The sequence below is a fragment of the Triplophysa rosa genome, linkage group LG19 (genome assembly GCF_024868665.1).
Source record: "Triplophysa rosa linkage group LG19, Trosa_1v2, whole genome shotgun sequence".
Classification (NCBI taxonomy): Eukaryota; Metazoa; Chordata; class Actinopteri; order Cypriniformes; family Nemacheilidae; genus Triplophysa; species Triplophysa rosa.
Window position 1 is genome coordinate 10,756,299 of NC_079908.1, and position 17,006 is coordinate 10,773,304.

At 38.9% G+C, this 17,006-nt stretch overlaps 1 protein-coding gene across 10 annotated transcripts in view; it reads left to right on the forward strand.

Moving 5' to 3' along the window:
• Positions 1–17,006, forward strand: part of mark2a (MAP/microtubule affinity-regulating kinase 2a) — a 31,513-nt gene that overhangs the window by 12,012 nt on the left and 2,495 nt on the right. For 3 of the 10 annotated variants that reach the window (XM_057359879.1, XM_057359882.1, XM_057359886.1), the window contains exons 2-17: positions 3,104–3,259; positions 3,721–3,774; positions 4,642–4,690; positions 6,424–6,489; positions 6,882–6,952; positions 7,234–7,290; positions 7,579–7,815; positions 7,889–8,008; positions 8,101–8,239; positions 8,561–8,673; positions 8,777–8,897; positions 8,977–9,104; positions 9,193–9,281; positions 11,227–11,364; positions 13,685–13,945; positions 15,309–15,335. In XM_057359879.1, the coding sequence (XP_057215862.1) occupies positions 3,104–3,259; positions 3,721–3,774; positions 4,642–4,690; positions 6,424–6,489; positions 6,882–6,952; positions 7,234–7,290; positions 7,579–7,815; positions 7,889–8,008; positions 8,101–8,239; positions 8,561–8,673; positions 8,777–8,897; positions 8,977–9,104; positions 9,193–9,281; positions 11,227–11,364; positions 13,685–13,945; positions 15,309–15,335 (1,826 nt within the window). The remainder of the gene's footprint in view (positions 1–3,103; positions 3,260–3,720; positions 3,775–4,641; positions 4,691–6,423; positions 6,490–6,881; positions 6,953–7,233; positions 7,291–7,578; positions 7,816–7,888; positions 8,009–8,100; positions 8,240–8,560; positions 8,674–8,776; positions 8,898–8,976; positions 9,105–9,192; positions 9,282–11,226; positions 11,365–13,684; positions 13,946–15,308; positions 15,336–17,006) is intronic. The other 7 variants (XM_057359883.1, XM_057359884.1, XM_057359881.1 and 4 more) reach the window with 6 other exon arrangements.

Below are 17,006 nucleotides of genomic sequence, written 5' to 3' on the forward strand. Positions count from 1 at the left end.
CTTCGTACATGTGCAATGACAATAAATTGAATCTAAATCTAAAAAAAAATCTAAATCTAAACAAAAAGCATAAGTGCAATAAAACATTTTTTTTTACCTTTAATACAGTACTTAAGTACATACAAAGTCAGTATTTTTTTTACTTTTAAAATTAAAACTACTTAATTAAAAGAAGATGGTGATTTTAATGTAAACACGGATTAAAATGTTAAAACAACAATATTTATTTATAAAATGTAGTGGAGTAAAAAGTATGATTTGCTTTATAATGTAAGAAAATACTAGAACTTATTGTTTATTTGCAAAGTTTGCCAAAGGATTAATCCCAAAAATCTTTATTAGATAAAAAAAAACAATAATCGTTAGATTAGTCGACTAATCGAAAAAATAACCGTTAGATTAGTCGACAATTAAAATAATCGTTAGTTGCAGCCCTAAACCAAACAGTTCTTGGCCACCATTGACTACCATAGGAAAGATGGCTTATAAATGTTTTTGTTCTGTTGCACACAAAAGAAGATATTTTAAAGAATGTATGAAAGCAAACAGTTCTGGGACACTTTGGACTACCAAATGTACTTCGTATTGTATATGGAGATGAATCATGAATCATGCTTCGTCGCACCTAGTCAGGACAAAATGTTTCTATAACATTTGAGGATTTTCTTGTGAACCTCTCAATGAATCACCAATAATGGGGTGTGGTTCAGCAGTAAGGTAACCTCATCTTGCTCCACAAAGTAATTATGAGGAATGTGTGTCAAAACCAAATCACAGAGATTATCCAGCAATTTGATCTAAACCTGTCTCTGTAGTTGGCGTAGGTGAAGGGCAGATTTAGCGCAGTTATGTTCAGACAGGTCAGACTGCAGGGATGGACGAACTCTCACATGGACACGAATATGGTGGCATTAACCAACACCAGTTAAAGAGTGCGATGATCCAGACAATAGACAGTCTGTTCAAATCGATGTGCTCACCTCACGGCCTGACAGACTGTCCTCAGACTGTGAGCTCACAGATGGGGACAGGTCACAATTGATGCACTGTTTCTATTCAACACAGAAAGAGCAAAGTGTTCCACAGACCCCCTGTTTATAAACAGACTCCTCCCTCCGTCTCTCACCATCAGATTTCCTGTGTCTGGTGTCTGTCGTGTGACCAAATTCACAGCATCACACATCCTCTCTCTCTCTCTCTCTCTCTCTCTCTCTCTCTCTCTCTCTCTCTCTCTCTCTCTCTCTCTCTCTCTCTCTGAGCTGCTGTTGCAGTCTTGAGGCGCGATGTTTGACAGGTCAAGGCAGAGGAGAGCTTTTATTAATAAAAGTTTTATTTCTTTGTTTAATATAAGTAGCGTTGTCCTTGTTTTATTGTTGCATTTTCATTTAAAATAATAATAAACCACAAACTGTGTTGAAGTAAGCGGAAAATCCGAAGATCTTTGAATTTATTTACGTTACAAAACAGGTCACAATTCGTTTTGTTAATAAACATTCTGTTTCATATAAGCAAGTTTGTCAGTGTACTATTTTTTTGTTGTTTAATTAAAAGTAAATAATGAATGAATATCTATTGGTATCAAAAGAAAATGTTGTTTTTCCTTTGGATACCATCCACCTTTGTTAGTAAAAGTTTACCATAAGTGCGTTTGTAATGATACTAAGATATTTTAGTATTGTTGAGTTTTTCGTTAAGAATAATAATGAAGAAACATTTTATGCATTTGTTTTAGTCAGAGAAAAAAGATCTAAAGCTGAAGATCAAAATAAGCGCTATAGATGCAAAATGCAAATATATATTTTTTATAATGTGTTGTATCGGTAACGTATTTTGTCACAAGTTTATTAAATCCTCACCAACATTCCTAAAGTGTACAGTACCATCAGGGTTTTTAGGTTTGTATTGATCGCCTGTGGACAGCTTATCAGTTGTTTTATTCGAAATGGTTTAGGACATCATTTAACTGTTATTTTAGCTTCTGCTCGTGTAATACAAATAATGATGTTATTTATGTGAGACCAGTGGCGTAACTTTGTTTTCAAAAGTGGTGGGGACAAAGTCTGCCCCCACCCGCTGGGGTCGGTCAAACCAATGGAAAACAATACTTTAATAACGAAAATATTTATATAATAACTCTGTGGGAATAATTAAAAATTACACTTCTTTATTGGTTTACACATTTTTGTGCTTGGACAATGGATGCGCAAGCATCCCTAGTTCATATTGTGTATTTACATTTACAGTATTTAAAACAAATTGTATTGTTGTATAATTGCACTATTTTTTTAATTATAGAAGTTTATTATAGAAGTCACACTTGTTCTTTTTCCAGTTTGCATTAATATAACAAACCAAGACCATTTTAAGACCATTTAGCAAAACACATCCACTGATCCAGAAACTTTTTTTTTTTTTTTTTTAAAGATGTTCATTTAACATTATGAGGCGCATTTAAATTCTGTTGATTGTATTTTGTTCTAACATTTGGATAGTTGAAACAGGAAAAACTGAAACAGGAAGTGCTTCTGGACCGCTATTATTTACGTCCATAATGAATGTTTCTGCACTGCATTGAATAAATAGCTTCTCATCTTTTGTACTAGCATGAGAAGGCGACTCTCTTCATGTGGCAGTAACCAACAGGCTGATCAATGTGGGGACTTTTACACATTATGAAATGCAAATATCAACTGAATTTGCAATTCCATTTGAATTTTGACTGAGGTTTGCTTCAATCGACTTGTTCCACAGTCAGTCGCATTCGTTTATACAGCACATCAATTGTTAACCAAAGCACGCCGTGTTCTCCACATCCCTACCATCTGATCATCTTTCACTCTCTTACTTTTTTTTACCTCTCGTCTCAAGTCTTTCAGTCTATCCCCACATGTCTGCTTAGTGTGAGAATCCGATGGCGACAGTCCTATCCAATCAGAATCACCCAGGCTCTGATAAGGATATTATTAAACCAGTGCTCTGCAAACCTCTCATCTGTGCTTTTAGGTTTAACCTTCATAACAGTTTCCAGGTGCAGAATGGTAGTCTCTAACATTCAGGATAAACAAATGGCCTGATCACTGTTTTGCTCTCTCTCTCTTTGCAGTCTCACTCCGACTCAAAGTCCAGCGGACGCTCCAACATGCTTCACTCCACAGCGGACGAGCAGCCCCACATCGGCTGCTACAGGCTTATGAAAACTATCGGCAAAGGAAACTTTGCCAAGGTCAAACTCGCCAAGCACGTCCTCACTGGAAAAGAGGTGAGGATTGTGTCTTGTCATGCTTACCCTGAGATCTACACAGCAGTAACCGTACACTTGCTCCCACTCAGACATGCATCACAATTCACATATTTCTGCTACACACTGAATTCCACAATAGTATATGCATTTACACTTTCTGTTCAAATACCTGATCATGTGACGAGCTTGTTTTTAGAGCCCCTGTGCCCGCTAATATGCTGCTGCATGATGTCTGACGCACTGATAACACGCAACGTGACTCCCAAGTGTAGAAATTGGATTGAGAACGATAGAGAAGAGAGGGCAGGGGTAAAGTTTGCGTTTGCATGTGCGCGCTCACCCGCTGCAGGAGTAACGTGCTGTAATCTCAATGCGGCGTGGTGAATTGCTTCCTGATGATGTGAGATTGTGATCTGTATGAAGGCAGACCGAGGCTGATCTTCCCAAGACCTAATCAAACTCTTTACTTTCTCGGTTAGGTGGCAGTGAAAATCATAGACAAGACTCAGCTCAACTCCTCCAGTCTTCAAAAGGTGAGTCTGACCTCTCCCCTTCTGCTTTGATACAGTTTTTAAAACAACTCTCCCACCCTTGTGTTGTGTCTCTTCTGTTCCCTCATGGCTTTCAAGAGGTAAAGCCTTTAGTCTGAAGGGTCCAAGGCAGGGCAGGCATCTAATTATAGGAAATTAGACTCAAATGCTTCCTGAAGTATAGGGTTGGGTGGTGGTGGTTAACCACATCTTGTGTTGCACACATGTGTATACATTTACACATTGTGATGTAGTGTTGTCATGATACTAAAATGCTCAAAATCTGTAAAATGTTATTCTCATTTCTTAATATCATTATATTTGGGAAAATAACCAATGTTATCATACTTTTTATTAGATCAAAATTTATTTGTATTTATTATTATTGTATAGTATTAATAGTATTCTGTTTAATTAAGTAATGTTTGCTTTATTTTTGTATAAACTTGACACTTAGTGATTGTTCACCCAAAAAGTTCCGTCATCATTTACTCACCCTCTTGTCATTTCAAACCTTTATGACGTTCTTTATTCTACAGAACACAATAGAAGATATTTTGAAGAAAGTTGGTAACCGAACAGCGCTGGCACCCATTCACTTCTATTGTATGGACACAAAATCAATGGAAGTGAATGGGGTCCAGTTTACAACATTCTTCAAAATATCTTCTTTTGTTTTGTGCAGAAGAAAAAAAAAGTCATACAGGTTTGAAAGGACAAGAGGGCGATAACAGAATGATCAAATGAAAATGATAACAGAATTTATATTTTGGGGTGAACCATCCCTTTAAATTCTGGTACATTTGACTGCTATGAAGGACAAATGCATTGTGTTTGCTGCACATTGACGTTTTGTTTTTTGGTTTTCAGCTATTTCGGGAAGTGAGGATCATGAAGCTTTTGAATCACCCAAATATTGGTAAGCTTAACTGACCGACAAATCACCCATAAGACTTTTAGCTCCAATCTCCACTTTTCCTGTTTTGGCTGTGCCCACAGGGTTTTTTCCTCCCTGTTTTGGGTTCATTAATCTGTGTCCAATCTGTGTCAGTGTTTTTCTATGCAACTGGATTTAACGTCTATAAAACCGCATGTAAATCTCCAAATCAAAATTATTCTTCGTTCTTATCCATCATAGCTCACAGTTATTTGCCTTGACATTGTTCAGTATGTGGTCTGCCTGTTATTTATTTATTATTAAACGGTCAGTTCTGGTCCTTGATTCTGATTGGTTGAGCTGAGTTCTAAGATGTTATAAAATACCCAAATTTATAACTGCGGACTGACCTAAATATCACTTTATGTACTTTATTTTACGAAAACCTTGCTACGCATATGGAATAACCGTTTTATAAAAGCAATAAGCCCCACGAAGCAGTGGGTTACAGTGCATTTTATAACAGCTGAGGCTGTGTTCAGACCTGACTTCTTTTTCGAAGCTGCTAGCGTCTGTTTTACATTATAATCCTATGGCGTAAACCGTGTTTTCAAAAAACGTCCTGAGCGCTTTTTTAAGCAGCTCAGCACGTCTTTTTAAGTTGAAAAAAAGTTAAACTTTTCTGAAAAAAAACACCCTACATCAAGCTCCTTTTCACAGCTAACCAATGACAAGCGAGTAGCGAGACCTGTCGTTTCCATAACAACATGCGAGGAAGGTGCTTGGTCGAGCAGGATCCTTCTCTAAAAAATAAAATGCTGGCCGAAGCGCTGTTTTGAACATATTTTTATATGAATTAAAGCTTATTTTTCTCATTTAATAACTTTCGATTGCATTTCTAGCGAGAAATTAGTACTGTAGTTTTAAAATATGTGGTTGGTTTTTGCAAAGACGATCTCTGTTTATAATTCAAATAGACTTCCGTTACTCTGCCTATATGAATCCCATGTGCTTAGCTGCCTTCATGCACAAACGCTGCCAGCTTTTCTTTTTACTAAAAAAGCGCTCTTGTCAACTTTTTCTTGTCAAAAAAGACGTCAAGTGTGTTCATGGCCTAAGGGGCACAACGCCCTTAGCTGTTATAAAATGCACTGTGACCCACTGCTTTGTGGGGCTTTGTTATTACACTGCTCATTAGAATGCTTCATTCTGATTGGCCAGACGCAACATTTGCAGGTTTGTTATTCCCAACAACCGCTCAAAACTAATAACACAAGGTAACCCGGATGCAGCAAATCATTTTGACAGGTTTTTTTTGACAAATTAAATATAAATATGTCTTTTAATAACATATATGACATTATATTTACAAAAGATTAAACCAAATTGCCTGTTCGTGACATTTGAACGTCGTTTCTTACCTTAAAACCTCACGGAATGTCAGCATTCTGTAAAAATGAGCCAATAAAATATTTCAAATTCTCATTTCATGTCAACTTTTTTTCTCTTGTGGCAAGTAGCCATGAAATAAGTGGGATAATGTTCAAGCAGCCGGCTGTTTTTGAGAAATAAGCCCCTTCAGTGTCATACAAGAAGACCCTCTGCAATAACAACCGGCTGCCTGTGCATTATCCCTTACATAACATTGAGCATATCACACCGCTCCAGTCTAGCGTGCTACGTTTGAAATGGCTGTTCTGCTTATGTGAAATATTTATTAAAGCAAAATGTCATGAATTGAACATTTCTGTTCTTTTTTTCTTGTCCTGTTGCAGTGAAGTTATTTGAAGTGATTGAGACAGAGAAGACCCTCTACCTGGTGATGGAATATGCCAGCGGAGGTTAGAGCTCTCTCAAACACATTTAAAGCTCATTTTATCTGCCTCATCAGTTTCTCTCAACTCTAATGCACTGTGAATGTTCAGCTCTTCTGTAAATGCCTCTGGAGTTTACTGAAGATGGGATGCGACTCTCTGACTGTACAGTAGTTCCCTTAAATAAACAGCTCTCTGTCCTTAGCTAACCTCACCTCTTTGTGCTGCGTCACTGACCTCTGCGGATCTCATTTAAATGGGATCATGCCCTTAAAGAAAAAAGGTTTTGCTAAAGTGACTGTCTCTGTTGATCAATAGGAGTTTTATGACTGCTTTTACTGCTTGGTCTTTTCATTATCTTACGCAAGCATTCTGACTGTCTCTTTCATGACTCTCTTGTTTCTCTCATTGCTGTGCAGGTGAGGTGTTCGATTACCTAGTAGCCCATGGTAGAATGAAAGAAAAAGAGGCCCGAGCCAAATTCAGACAGGTAAGATGCTGCACATTCGCCTTGTTTCACTCCTATACAATTTGGGGTGGGACATCTGATTTCGCTGTTGAATGAATACAAAGCACAAATAAAGGCTGTAAACACAACATAAGCGGTTAGGTTTCTCTTACAAATGCCTTTTGTTGTTGTATCTTGAAGACCTGAAGACCAAAGCATGACTTTTATTTCTGGGTGAACTCTTATCTGGGTGATTTATTTCAAGTTGTTTAAATGTTCTAATGATTGAAGACTGAGCTAGCATCTTTTTTGTTTGTGTGCAGATTGTGTCCGCAGTGCAGTACTGTCACCAAAAGTGCATTGTCCACAGAGACCTCAAGGTACATGATGCATTTCACACTGTTATTATATATATATATATATATATATATATATTTCAACAAAATTTTAACATTTTATAAACTTATTTGAAACCATAAAGTAGACATTTTACTTGCATTTAATGTGCTTTCTATGGACATAAAATCACTTTTGTAAATTTGTGTTGATGGTGACATCTTAACGTCTTTGACCCATGCATACATATACCTATTTATATACATATACATATTTATATTTATTTATTTATTTGTATGTTACAATGTCGCTTAACACTCTCTTGCTTATAGGCAGAGAATCTGCTCCTGGATGCAGACATGAACATAAAAATCGCAGATTTCGGCTTCAGTAACGAGTTCACACTGGGCAACAAGCTGGACACGTTTTGTGGCAGCCCTCCCTACGCTGCCCCTGAGCTCTTTCAGGGCAAGAAGTACGACGGGCCGGAGGTGGACGTCTGGAGCTTGGGGGTCATACTGTACACACTGGTCAGCGGTTCTTTGCCGTTTGATGGACAGAACCTAAAGGTGGGAAGAAAATGTTAGGTCAGATGTCAACAACCTCGAATCAAATGCTAAATGATTGTTTTTGATTTTTCAGGAGCTGCGAGAACGAGTTTTGAGGGGAAAGTACAGGATTCCCTTCTACATGTCGACAGACTGTGAGAACCTGCTGAAGAAATTCCTTATACTCAACCCAACCAAGAGAGGAAGTCTTGAGGTTTGTATATGTGCATTTATCTGTTTTATTTTGGGGATGCAGGTTTTCACATCGCACCCTTAAACGTAAACCGCTCTTCTGCTTACACCCAGCAGCAGATCATGAAGGACAGATGGATGAATGTGGGCCATGATGATGAGGAGTTGAAGCCCTACATTGAACCCCAGCCCGATTACAAGGACCCTAAGAGGACAGGTCAGCACCCCAGCAATGCAGGGGTTTGGAAGAGAGGTGGGGTAGACGTGGTCCGGGGCTGTGATGGTGGTGGTGGTGGGTGGGGTTTGAGACAGAGATGGGTTATGATTGGGTGATTAATCTTGGTGATGGCACTGGATCTGAATTCCTTGCAGCATCTCATCTGAGCATCTGTGAGTTGAAATGAAGATTTTTATGTTTACTTATCTAGATTTTCATCACGATTTTCTCTTGGTGGACAATAAAACAGATGAACAGGAAGTGGTGGCATGTTTTGGATGGGCAAACATGCAAAAATCATGTTTATTTCTTTCACGGGTTTCTACTACAGCTTTAACTTCTTTTCTGTTTTCTCAGAAATCATGCTGCGAATGGGATACTCTCTTGAAGAGATCCAAGACTCCCTTATCAACCAAAAGTACAATGATGTCATGGCAACTTACTTATTACTGGACTTTAGGAACTCGGAGGTATGTTACTGCTAAAGATCTCAGTGTGTTTGTAAATGAAGTTATATACATGAATGTTTAGTTCCCTCAACTCAGTTATGACGCACCCTTTTCTCTCTTCTAGCTGGATGAATTGTCAATAAAGCCCCGCTTAGGCACTGACCTCACAAACAACGCCCAATCACCATGTCACAAGGGACAACGCAGTACCTCCAATTTGAAGTCCCGCAGATTCACAGACCAAAGTAAACCATCATCCCGCTGGCACATTACCCTCTTGCCCTTTCGACTTTTTTCAATTTTTGTCTTCTCTCTCCACCTCAGGTTCCTCAGTTTCCTCCAAGCGTCCTCAGGGCGAGAGTAAGCACATCGGCAATTCAGGCAGCTCCACTAAAGTCCCACCCAGTCCGCTGATCTCTGGAGACAACAAGAAGACTCCAACCCCTTCCACAGTGAGTACCTGAAGAACTGGAGAATGATACACAACGGAGTTTCAGTGTCACGTGACTGATCTTGCTGTGCTCTCTGTTTGCCCTATAGAACAGCATCCTCTCCTCAGGCACCAGCCGCAGCAGGAACTCTCCAACTGCTGATAGACACACTTTGGGAGTACAAAACGGCAAGGACAGGTACTGCCACATTCTTTTTCTTAAGAATCTTCTCTGTGTGTAACAAACCAGATGCCTGAGAAGTTCTGTTCCAACACCTAGTGAGCTGCCTATGGAGGGGGCAAGTTGAAGCAGCATGGATGGATTTAGCCTTCTCAGAAAACCCCAGCATGCATTGTGACAAAATCAACAAAAAACTCCAATAACTCCCAAGATGGTAGCCAGAGTGAAAAATGTTTTTACTGTAAAGTATTAGTAAAAATATTCACATAAAAGTCAGAGGTCACTTATGAGGTTCCTGTCCGATAAGGACGCTGATTTAGAAGCCTTTGTGGGCTGTTCGCTAGGTTTTGGAACAGAGCTATGAACTTGTATTAAAAGTGGTGTGTGCGCGCATATGTGTATACTTGGATTGTTTGGAAAGCCTCTCTGTGCTCGACTCATTCTGTCAGGCTGCTGCCCTGCCAGCATGAGAAACATAATCCTGTTATACACACACATACATTCTCACAGTGACAATTATTGCACACATTCAGCACTGCGCCAAGCTGAAATCTGTTCCGCACGATTCGCAACACCTTCGGGAATGTAGATTTAGTGCGAGGATTAAACAATAATTATCGTGCACATAAATTCACAGTTGCAGCCGCTGTTCAAGCGCTTGACAGCTTTGTAATCGTAATACAATAAAATAATAATCCAGGTTATTTTCAGTTGATCAATTATAGGGATGTAACAATACTATCGATAGCGTGTTATCGCAATATCAAAATTGTCTCAATATTATCGTGGTCACATGATTGTATGAAACTATAGATCTTCCGGGCCTAACATAAAGGGATTTTTAGGTCGTTTGACCCATCTCATACTGTAACTCATACTTCTAAGCAACAGTTATGATTAGGATGCTCATGGCACGTTTCCAAGTCATCATTAGTCGTCCAAAATACCGCAATAAATACGTACCGTAAACGGAATATCGAGGTATTATAGTACAGTGAGATTTTAATATTGTTACATCCCTAATCAATTACCTTGAAGCAAATACGTTTAAGCACTCAAAGATGGCAGCGTAGCAAGTAAGCTTAAACACTATGGATAAAAAATTTAATGTGTAGCCAAGTTACCAAGAAGCATCCTGTAATCGTCCTTATAAAAGGTCTGCAGATGTGCTGAAATGCATTGACGCATTACATCTGGTGTTACCCTGATGTGGTCAATCCCTTAATCTGGAGTTAGCGATTTTGGCCGACCCCCTTCTGTGAGGTTACAGAGAGAGAGAGAGAGATGGAAAAGCTTAAAACGGCAGCAGGGCAGCGTGATATGGTTGTTTAAGTTAGCCGGAGGTGTCGAGCCGCGGCACGTTCAGAGTGCTGATGTGAAGGAAACGCTGAGTTTGGTGTGCACGCAAGGTCAAGACACAGAGCAGCAAAATAAAGCGACTGATGAAACACCTGTCACACACAAACATGCACGTGCATTGTGTTTATAACAGTATTTATCCTGCTTGCTAATCCGCATATGTTATCATCGGTTTAATGCTATTTATGTGTTTAATAATTGAGTTCATGTTAGTTGTTTTTCAATAAACGTGCTGTCAGTCGCTTAGATCATGGCCCATCTCATTACAAATGCACAGAGACAGAGAGAGCTTTGCAGCGATAATGCGAGTTTGTTTCTTGTTTGACAAGGTGTGATCACTAGTAAGGATGCTAAAAATTTTAAGGTTTTAAGACCAAAATAGCCTCCAAAGACCAAACTTGCATTATTGAAACGCAAGTGTTGTTTTTTTTATCATCTGGTGTGTGCTCTTGTATGTCATTGCTTTATTCCTCCACTTTTCAAGCCATTATTCATCTAAGCTGAATCTAACCTATCTGCTTTACATCCCCACCCATACGTCCCTCCACTTCATACGTGGGGGGTGTTCGTACACGGGGGCTGTTGTTATTCGTCTGTCCCTCAGCCTGAACACTCCAGGGTCCCGCGCCTCAACCGCTTCGGCAGCTGCGGTCCTCACCGCCTCATCCCGTACCCGCCACCAAAAGTCCTTGTCCACCTCTGCCCACCCCAGTCCCCCAGACCTCCACACACATCGCCCCAGGCAAGTGGCAGCTACCGCCAAACTCAATTCGCAAAACTGTAGGTTGGGAGGGTCCACTTGAAGAGTCAGGGGATGGGTGGTTGTGGGATTTAGTGTTTGGAAAGTTTTTTAGGTTTGTAATGCGTGACAGAATGACAAGACAGCGGCCTCCTGATTTAAGTTTGCTTTCCAAGATCGAGATGCCACTAGATTAAAATTGAGATAGTTATGTAATACAGCAAAAAATCACTTAAGCTATATGGTTAGCATACTTGGACAGTAAGGTTTTTGTCATACTGCCCTTAAATTTTTTCTCAACCCTGCCTACTTCTCTTTGACCCGTTCTCCATCACCGTCGCCCCTTTTCCCACACAAACCTTTGCGTCATCTAGCGCATAACACATCTGTTTCTAACCCATAACTCACTGCCTTTTCTTAAGACAAAGACCTTTGTGTATGCATGTATCGTGTGTATGTCGATGACCCTCATCTCTATAAGTCTTTTACCCCTCATCTTTCACCTCCATTATCATTCTGAAGCACTGTGGTTTGCCTGCTGCTCTGCAGATAAACCACACAGCACATTAACACCCACAACCCAGCTAAACACTGGTCTCAAACCTGTTGTACTGCTTGTGTAACTCCTGTAATAACAGTAACTGCCTGTTTTCTTTTTTTTAAAGACCCTAACCTTGTGCATTCTATGAGGTTAAAGCTTGCGTCACTTGTATGCATGCTAAACAAGATATTTCTTTCTGTCGGTGAAGCTTCAGTTTTTAGGTTAACAGTGGTTGTTGGAGTTTTATGTCTTGTTGGTGATAGTTGCGTGAGAGCTATTATTAAAGGTGAAGTGTGCTATAGTTTTCAAAGTAAAAACAATTTGCGGCTAGTAGGGATGTAACAAATCAATGCGATATTTTATGTCAAATAACACAACTAAACTGAAATTTTTAAACAGATTCCATATCAAATAAAAAATGAATAATACAAAAGTCTCTTTAATATAAACATACTAAGACTTTGTTTGTGATTTTCTTGGAATTTTTATATTTAAGAAATATCTGCATATCCACGTTTACCAAGTTTGCAGTAAACACAGAGGCCCCTGTTGTTCAAAATGTGTATTGCGATTCATTTAACATCTCAACCGACTTGTATCGTCACATATTATAAGTGATTTTCAACCGGCTCGTGGTGAATCGTTACATCCCTAGCAGCTAGACCGCTGTAAGTAAGCCAATTATTGACATTTGAAATGGACGTTTCAAGACGTTGCTTTGTTTGATGCAACCAAAATAAGCATAGGCTCAACCAATGGCCTCAGTTTTGGGCGGAACTGTCTGTTTGATGTTTAGAGAACTTATTCATAAGGGTGTTCAGTGCCACACACTTTGCACACTTCATCTTTACCTCACGCATTAAAATTAACAGTAATGGCCTGATGTGACTAACTATAGCCCACGGTTAGTCATGTAAATGACATGTGGCATAGAAGACCAATGACAGGTTAAAGGTCCAGTCAGTGAAATCTAGTGGCAAGGTTGCGAATTGCAACCAACCGCTCACTCCAACCCTCCCTTTTGAAACACTACGATGGCTGACAGAACATGTCAAGTTACATGTAAGGGGACCCGCGGTGTATGTAGATAGAAATAGTTCATTCTAAGGTAATAAAAACGTAACGCTTCACTGTGTAAGCTCTTTATACACCTCTGAAGGCATCTCTTATGTATATTATATTGCATTTCTATCAATAGATCCTCCCTAAAATTACACACTGGACCTTTAATACATGGTTTCACAATTGCATGCTTTGTTTTTTCTATCAGGTTTGAAATTGGTTTTGGAATTGACCATCGTTTAATATTTAAATAGATATTTTGTCTATATTGAAACATGCATTAGCTGGAAGAGATGCTGTTGTTGCTATAATGAAATTATGCTGTTATGTGTAGTGTATTTACTGTATGTGCATCTTATTTAATTGGTGACTTGTACTTTTTGTTTTAAAGGGAGTCATTTTAGATGCAAATCTAAAATGAAAATTCTTGAATCTCACCCCCTGTATGACTTTCTTCTGCAAGAAAATATAACAGAAGATATTTTGAAGAATGTTGTTAGCCAAACAACATTGGCCCCAATTGACTTCCATTGTATGGAGACAAAACCACAGAGACATTTTGCTAAATATCTTCTTTTGTGTTCCACTGAAGCGATAGTCATACAGGTTTTGAACGACATGTATGGTGAATAATGACAAACTGATTTTTTTAAAAACTAAACTGGCATCAATAATGAACACGTTTTAAACTGTTCTCTTTTTCACCTCTTGAAAACACAGCACAACCACACAGAGAAATACAGTGGCGTCCCCCTCAGCTCAGAACATAAACATTTCCTCAGTGACGGACCGTACCAACTTCTCCCGAGGGGTGACGAGCAGAAGCACTTTCCACGCAGGCCAGCAGAGAGCCACACGAGACCAGCAAGCATCGGCATACAACGACCCCTCTGCCTCCCCGTCTCTATCCCATGGCAACAGCCAGATGCGCCGTCCTGGGACGGGCATCTTCAGCAAGTTTACTTCCAAATTTGTACGCAGGTGAGTACACGTGGGTTAAAGAATAGACGACTATATACTGTAATGTAGCGGTGAACAAATTCAAGTTTCAATGCAATAAATCAAATCTTTTCTGAAATTTCCCAGTTTTTTCTTCTTTTCATCACTATCGATATGAACTCTTGTAAGTCAGGACTGTGACAAAACCGCTCCATTGATTCACAGTCAATTTGACTGAAATTTGATGGAAATGCAACTCTCTTTATGTTTCTGTTCTTCATGTCAAGAATGTATTGCGTTGTGTGAATAAGTGCACACATGCTCATGACTCTCACCAGTAATCCCCTTTTACAGGACGAGATGGTTTGGAGTGGTACAGTTATTTATGGCTAAGATCAGAAACTCTGAATCTAAGGGCTGCTGGAGCAGAATTGGTTTTAAGTGTGAGACATGCCACTAAGGATAACTAACTTCTTAAATCAGACCCCGATCTAACATCCATCCATCATGCAATACAAATACCATTTATAGTTTCTTCACTGAGAAGGCCCTGTGTAACTTTATTAGATTAATTCCATTCTTTAATCTCACTACAAATCCTGTTTGCCCTGTTAGCGCTCACCAGCTAACTTAAATTGACTTGAGTCAGGGATGTTTTTATTTTTGTGAATGAATACAAGGTTGTGATGGAGAGGTTCTCTGTTACATTTGACATGTTTTGAGACACAATCGCATTGTAACAACCAATTTAACAGACTATACATCTATCACAGCCTAATTTTCATTACAGTAACAGTTCACCCAAAAATGAAAATTCTGTCATCATTTCCTCACCCTCGAGTTGATCCAAATCTGTATACATTTCTTTGTTCTGATGAACACAGAGAAAGATATTTGGAAGAATGCTTGTAACCAAACAGTTCTTGGCCACCATTGACTATCATAGTAGAACAAATTACTACTAATTATAGATTTCTATGTTCTGTTAAGCACAAAATAAGATATTTTAAAGAATGTAGGAAAGCAAACAGTTCTGGGGCACTTTTGACTACCATTGTCTTATTTCCTACTATGGGTAATCAATGGTGCCCAAGAACTGTTTGGTCACAAGCATTCTTCCAAATATCTTTCTCTGTGTTTCTCTAAGAAATTTATACAGATTTGGAACAACTGGAGGGTGAGGAAATGATGTGAGAATTTTCATTTTTGGGTGAAGTGTCCCTTTAAAGTGGCGTCCCTGATTATGGTCCATGTTCAGTAGACACAATAGCCAAACAACTCTGTTGTTACCTGACAAAACAACAGGAAGTATCTAACTTTTGTGAGATTTTCAACTGTGAGCTTCTGCACATTTGAGAAACATTTTTCTTTCTTTTTTCTTCTCTTAATTTATTATTTTTTGTAGAAATCTCTCATTCAGATTTCCCAGAAGGTAGGCTATAACACCACCCTTAAGTTTTCCCGAAAAAAATCTCCTTTTCTGTGCTCTTTCCTCCGTGGTGTCTTGTGTCTTGACCCAAGATTTCCTTATTTGTTCCATATATAACTATATTTTCATGGTAGTATTATGTACTAATGCTCTTCGTCCATTGCCTGACTCACTCCTCTGCCAGCTCTCTCTTTACTCCGGCAACACATTCCACATTCACTCGCATCACATCCCCCCTCCCCTCGCCTGAACCCGTACAGTCTCCGGTCATCTACATTGTCTCTCCGGTCTCTCCGTCCCATCTGTGATGCCATTGTGCAACATTGACTTCACTCCTACAATGCAGTTAAATGATAGTTTGATGCCCAAAAAAGTATTTGACAACAACCTTATATTTTGTCTGTGCTGGTTGTATGCATCAACAAACATACAATGCAACAACCGATGGCTGATTCATATAAATGACTCAATGAATGACTGGTTCTTTTTAACCATCTGTCAAAAAAAAACGAAATCAAAATTGTAACCTGAATAGTTCCCTTGCATCAGGTAAGTTTATTATAGTTTGCAGATAAAATCACTTAGTCTGGCAGGGTGGGTACAGGATGTGAGTTGTTTTCATGGTGAGGGTTCTGAAGACGGCTCCTGTTTCTCTCTTCTTATGGTCTACTGCTTATAATTCTTTTATGGCTGAGCTAAAAAAGGATGCGCTGCTTTATCCCTGCGTTCTTGTGCTGCGCTGTTTTGGAGGCGTCTGGTCCGATGTTTTTCTCCATGTCCGGCTCTCTGTATTCTTTCAACACACACCTCACTCTAGTCACTTGTACAGCCACTGTACATATGAGCAGACAAAATTGTTGAGCTGTGATCCACAGCAAACATAAGGCACACAGCATGGCAGCTACATTCTTACAGTTAATCTGTCACGGGCAAGCCTGATAAATGTAGGATTTGGAGGGACCCCTGGTGGTGGTGCCCTAAGCACTACATTCAATAATTGTGTAATTTTTATTACAACCTTAATAAATTATAATTTAGACTATAAAAGACTATTTAAAATGTTCAGGGTCTCAAATAATATTAGCAAGGATTTGGATCCATATTGAGGATCCAGATTAACTTCATGGCAAGCAGACACCAAAACCTTACACTCTTATGTTAGTGTACTAGACCCCAATAGAAAGCTCCTGTCTGTTAATTTGTGCAGGTTTGTATGCTAAATACAGGGTGGCTTCTGAGTGTGTGTGTTCATTCCAAGGTTGATGGTTTATGAGGAAAATTGGTCATGAAATTGGTGAAGGGACTGTAAAGAAATGTTCTGGCTTCTGCTTCCAGTATTCTTTGCCATTTTGCTGAAGAAAACTAAAAAATGATGTTTACGATAATATAAATGTTTGGTAACACTTTACAATAAGGTTGTTTTTGTTAAGTAAATCCATGAACTAACAATGAGCAACATAGTTTTCCGGCATTTATTAATCTTTGTTAATGTTAGTTAATGTCAATACAGTTATTCATATGAGTTTATGGTGCTTTAGTTAATGTTAACAGTTAAAAAGTTTGATCCTAAAGTGTATTAGTAAATGCTGAAATTAATGAGTTGGCTAATGCATTGAAGTGATTGTTCACCCTTAAATGAAAATGCTGTCATCATTTACTCATTTCATTACTTTC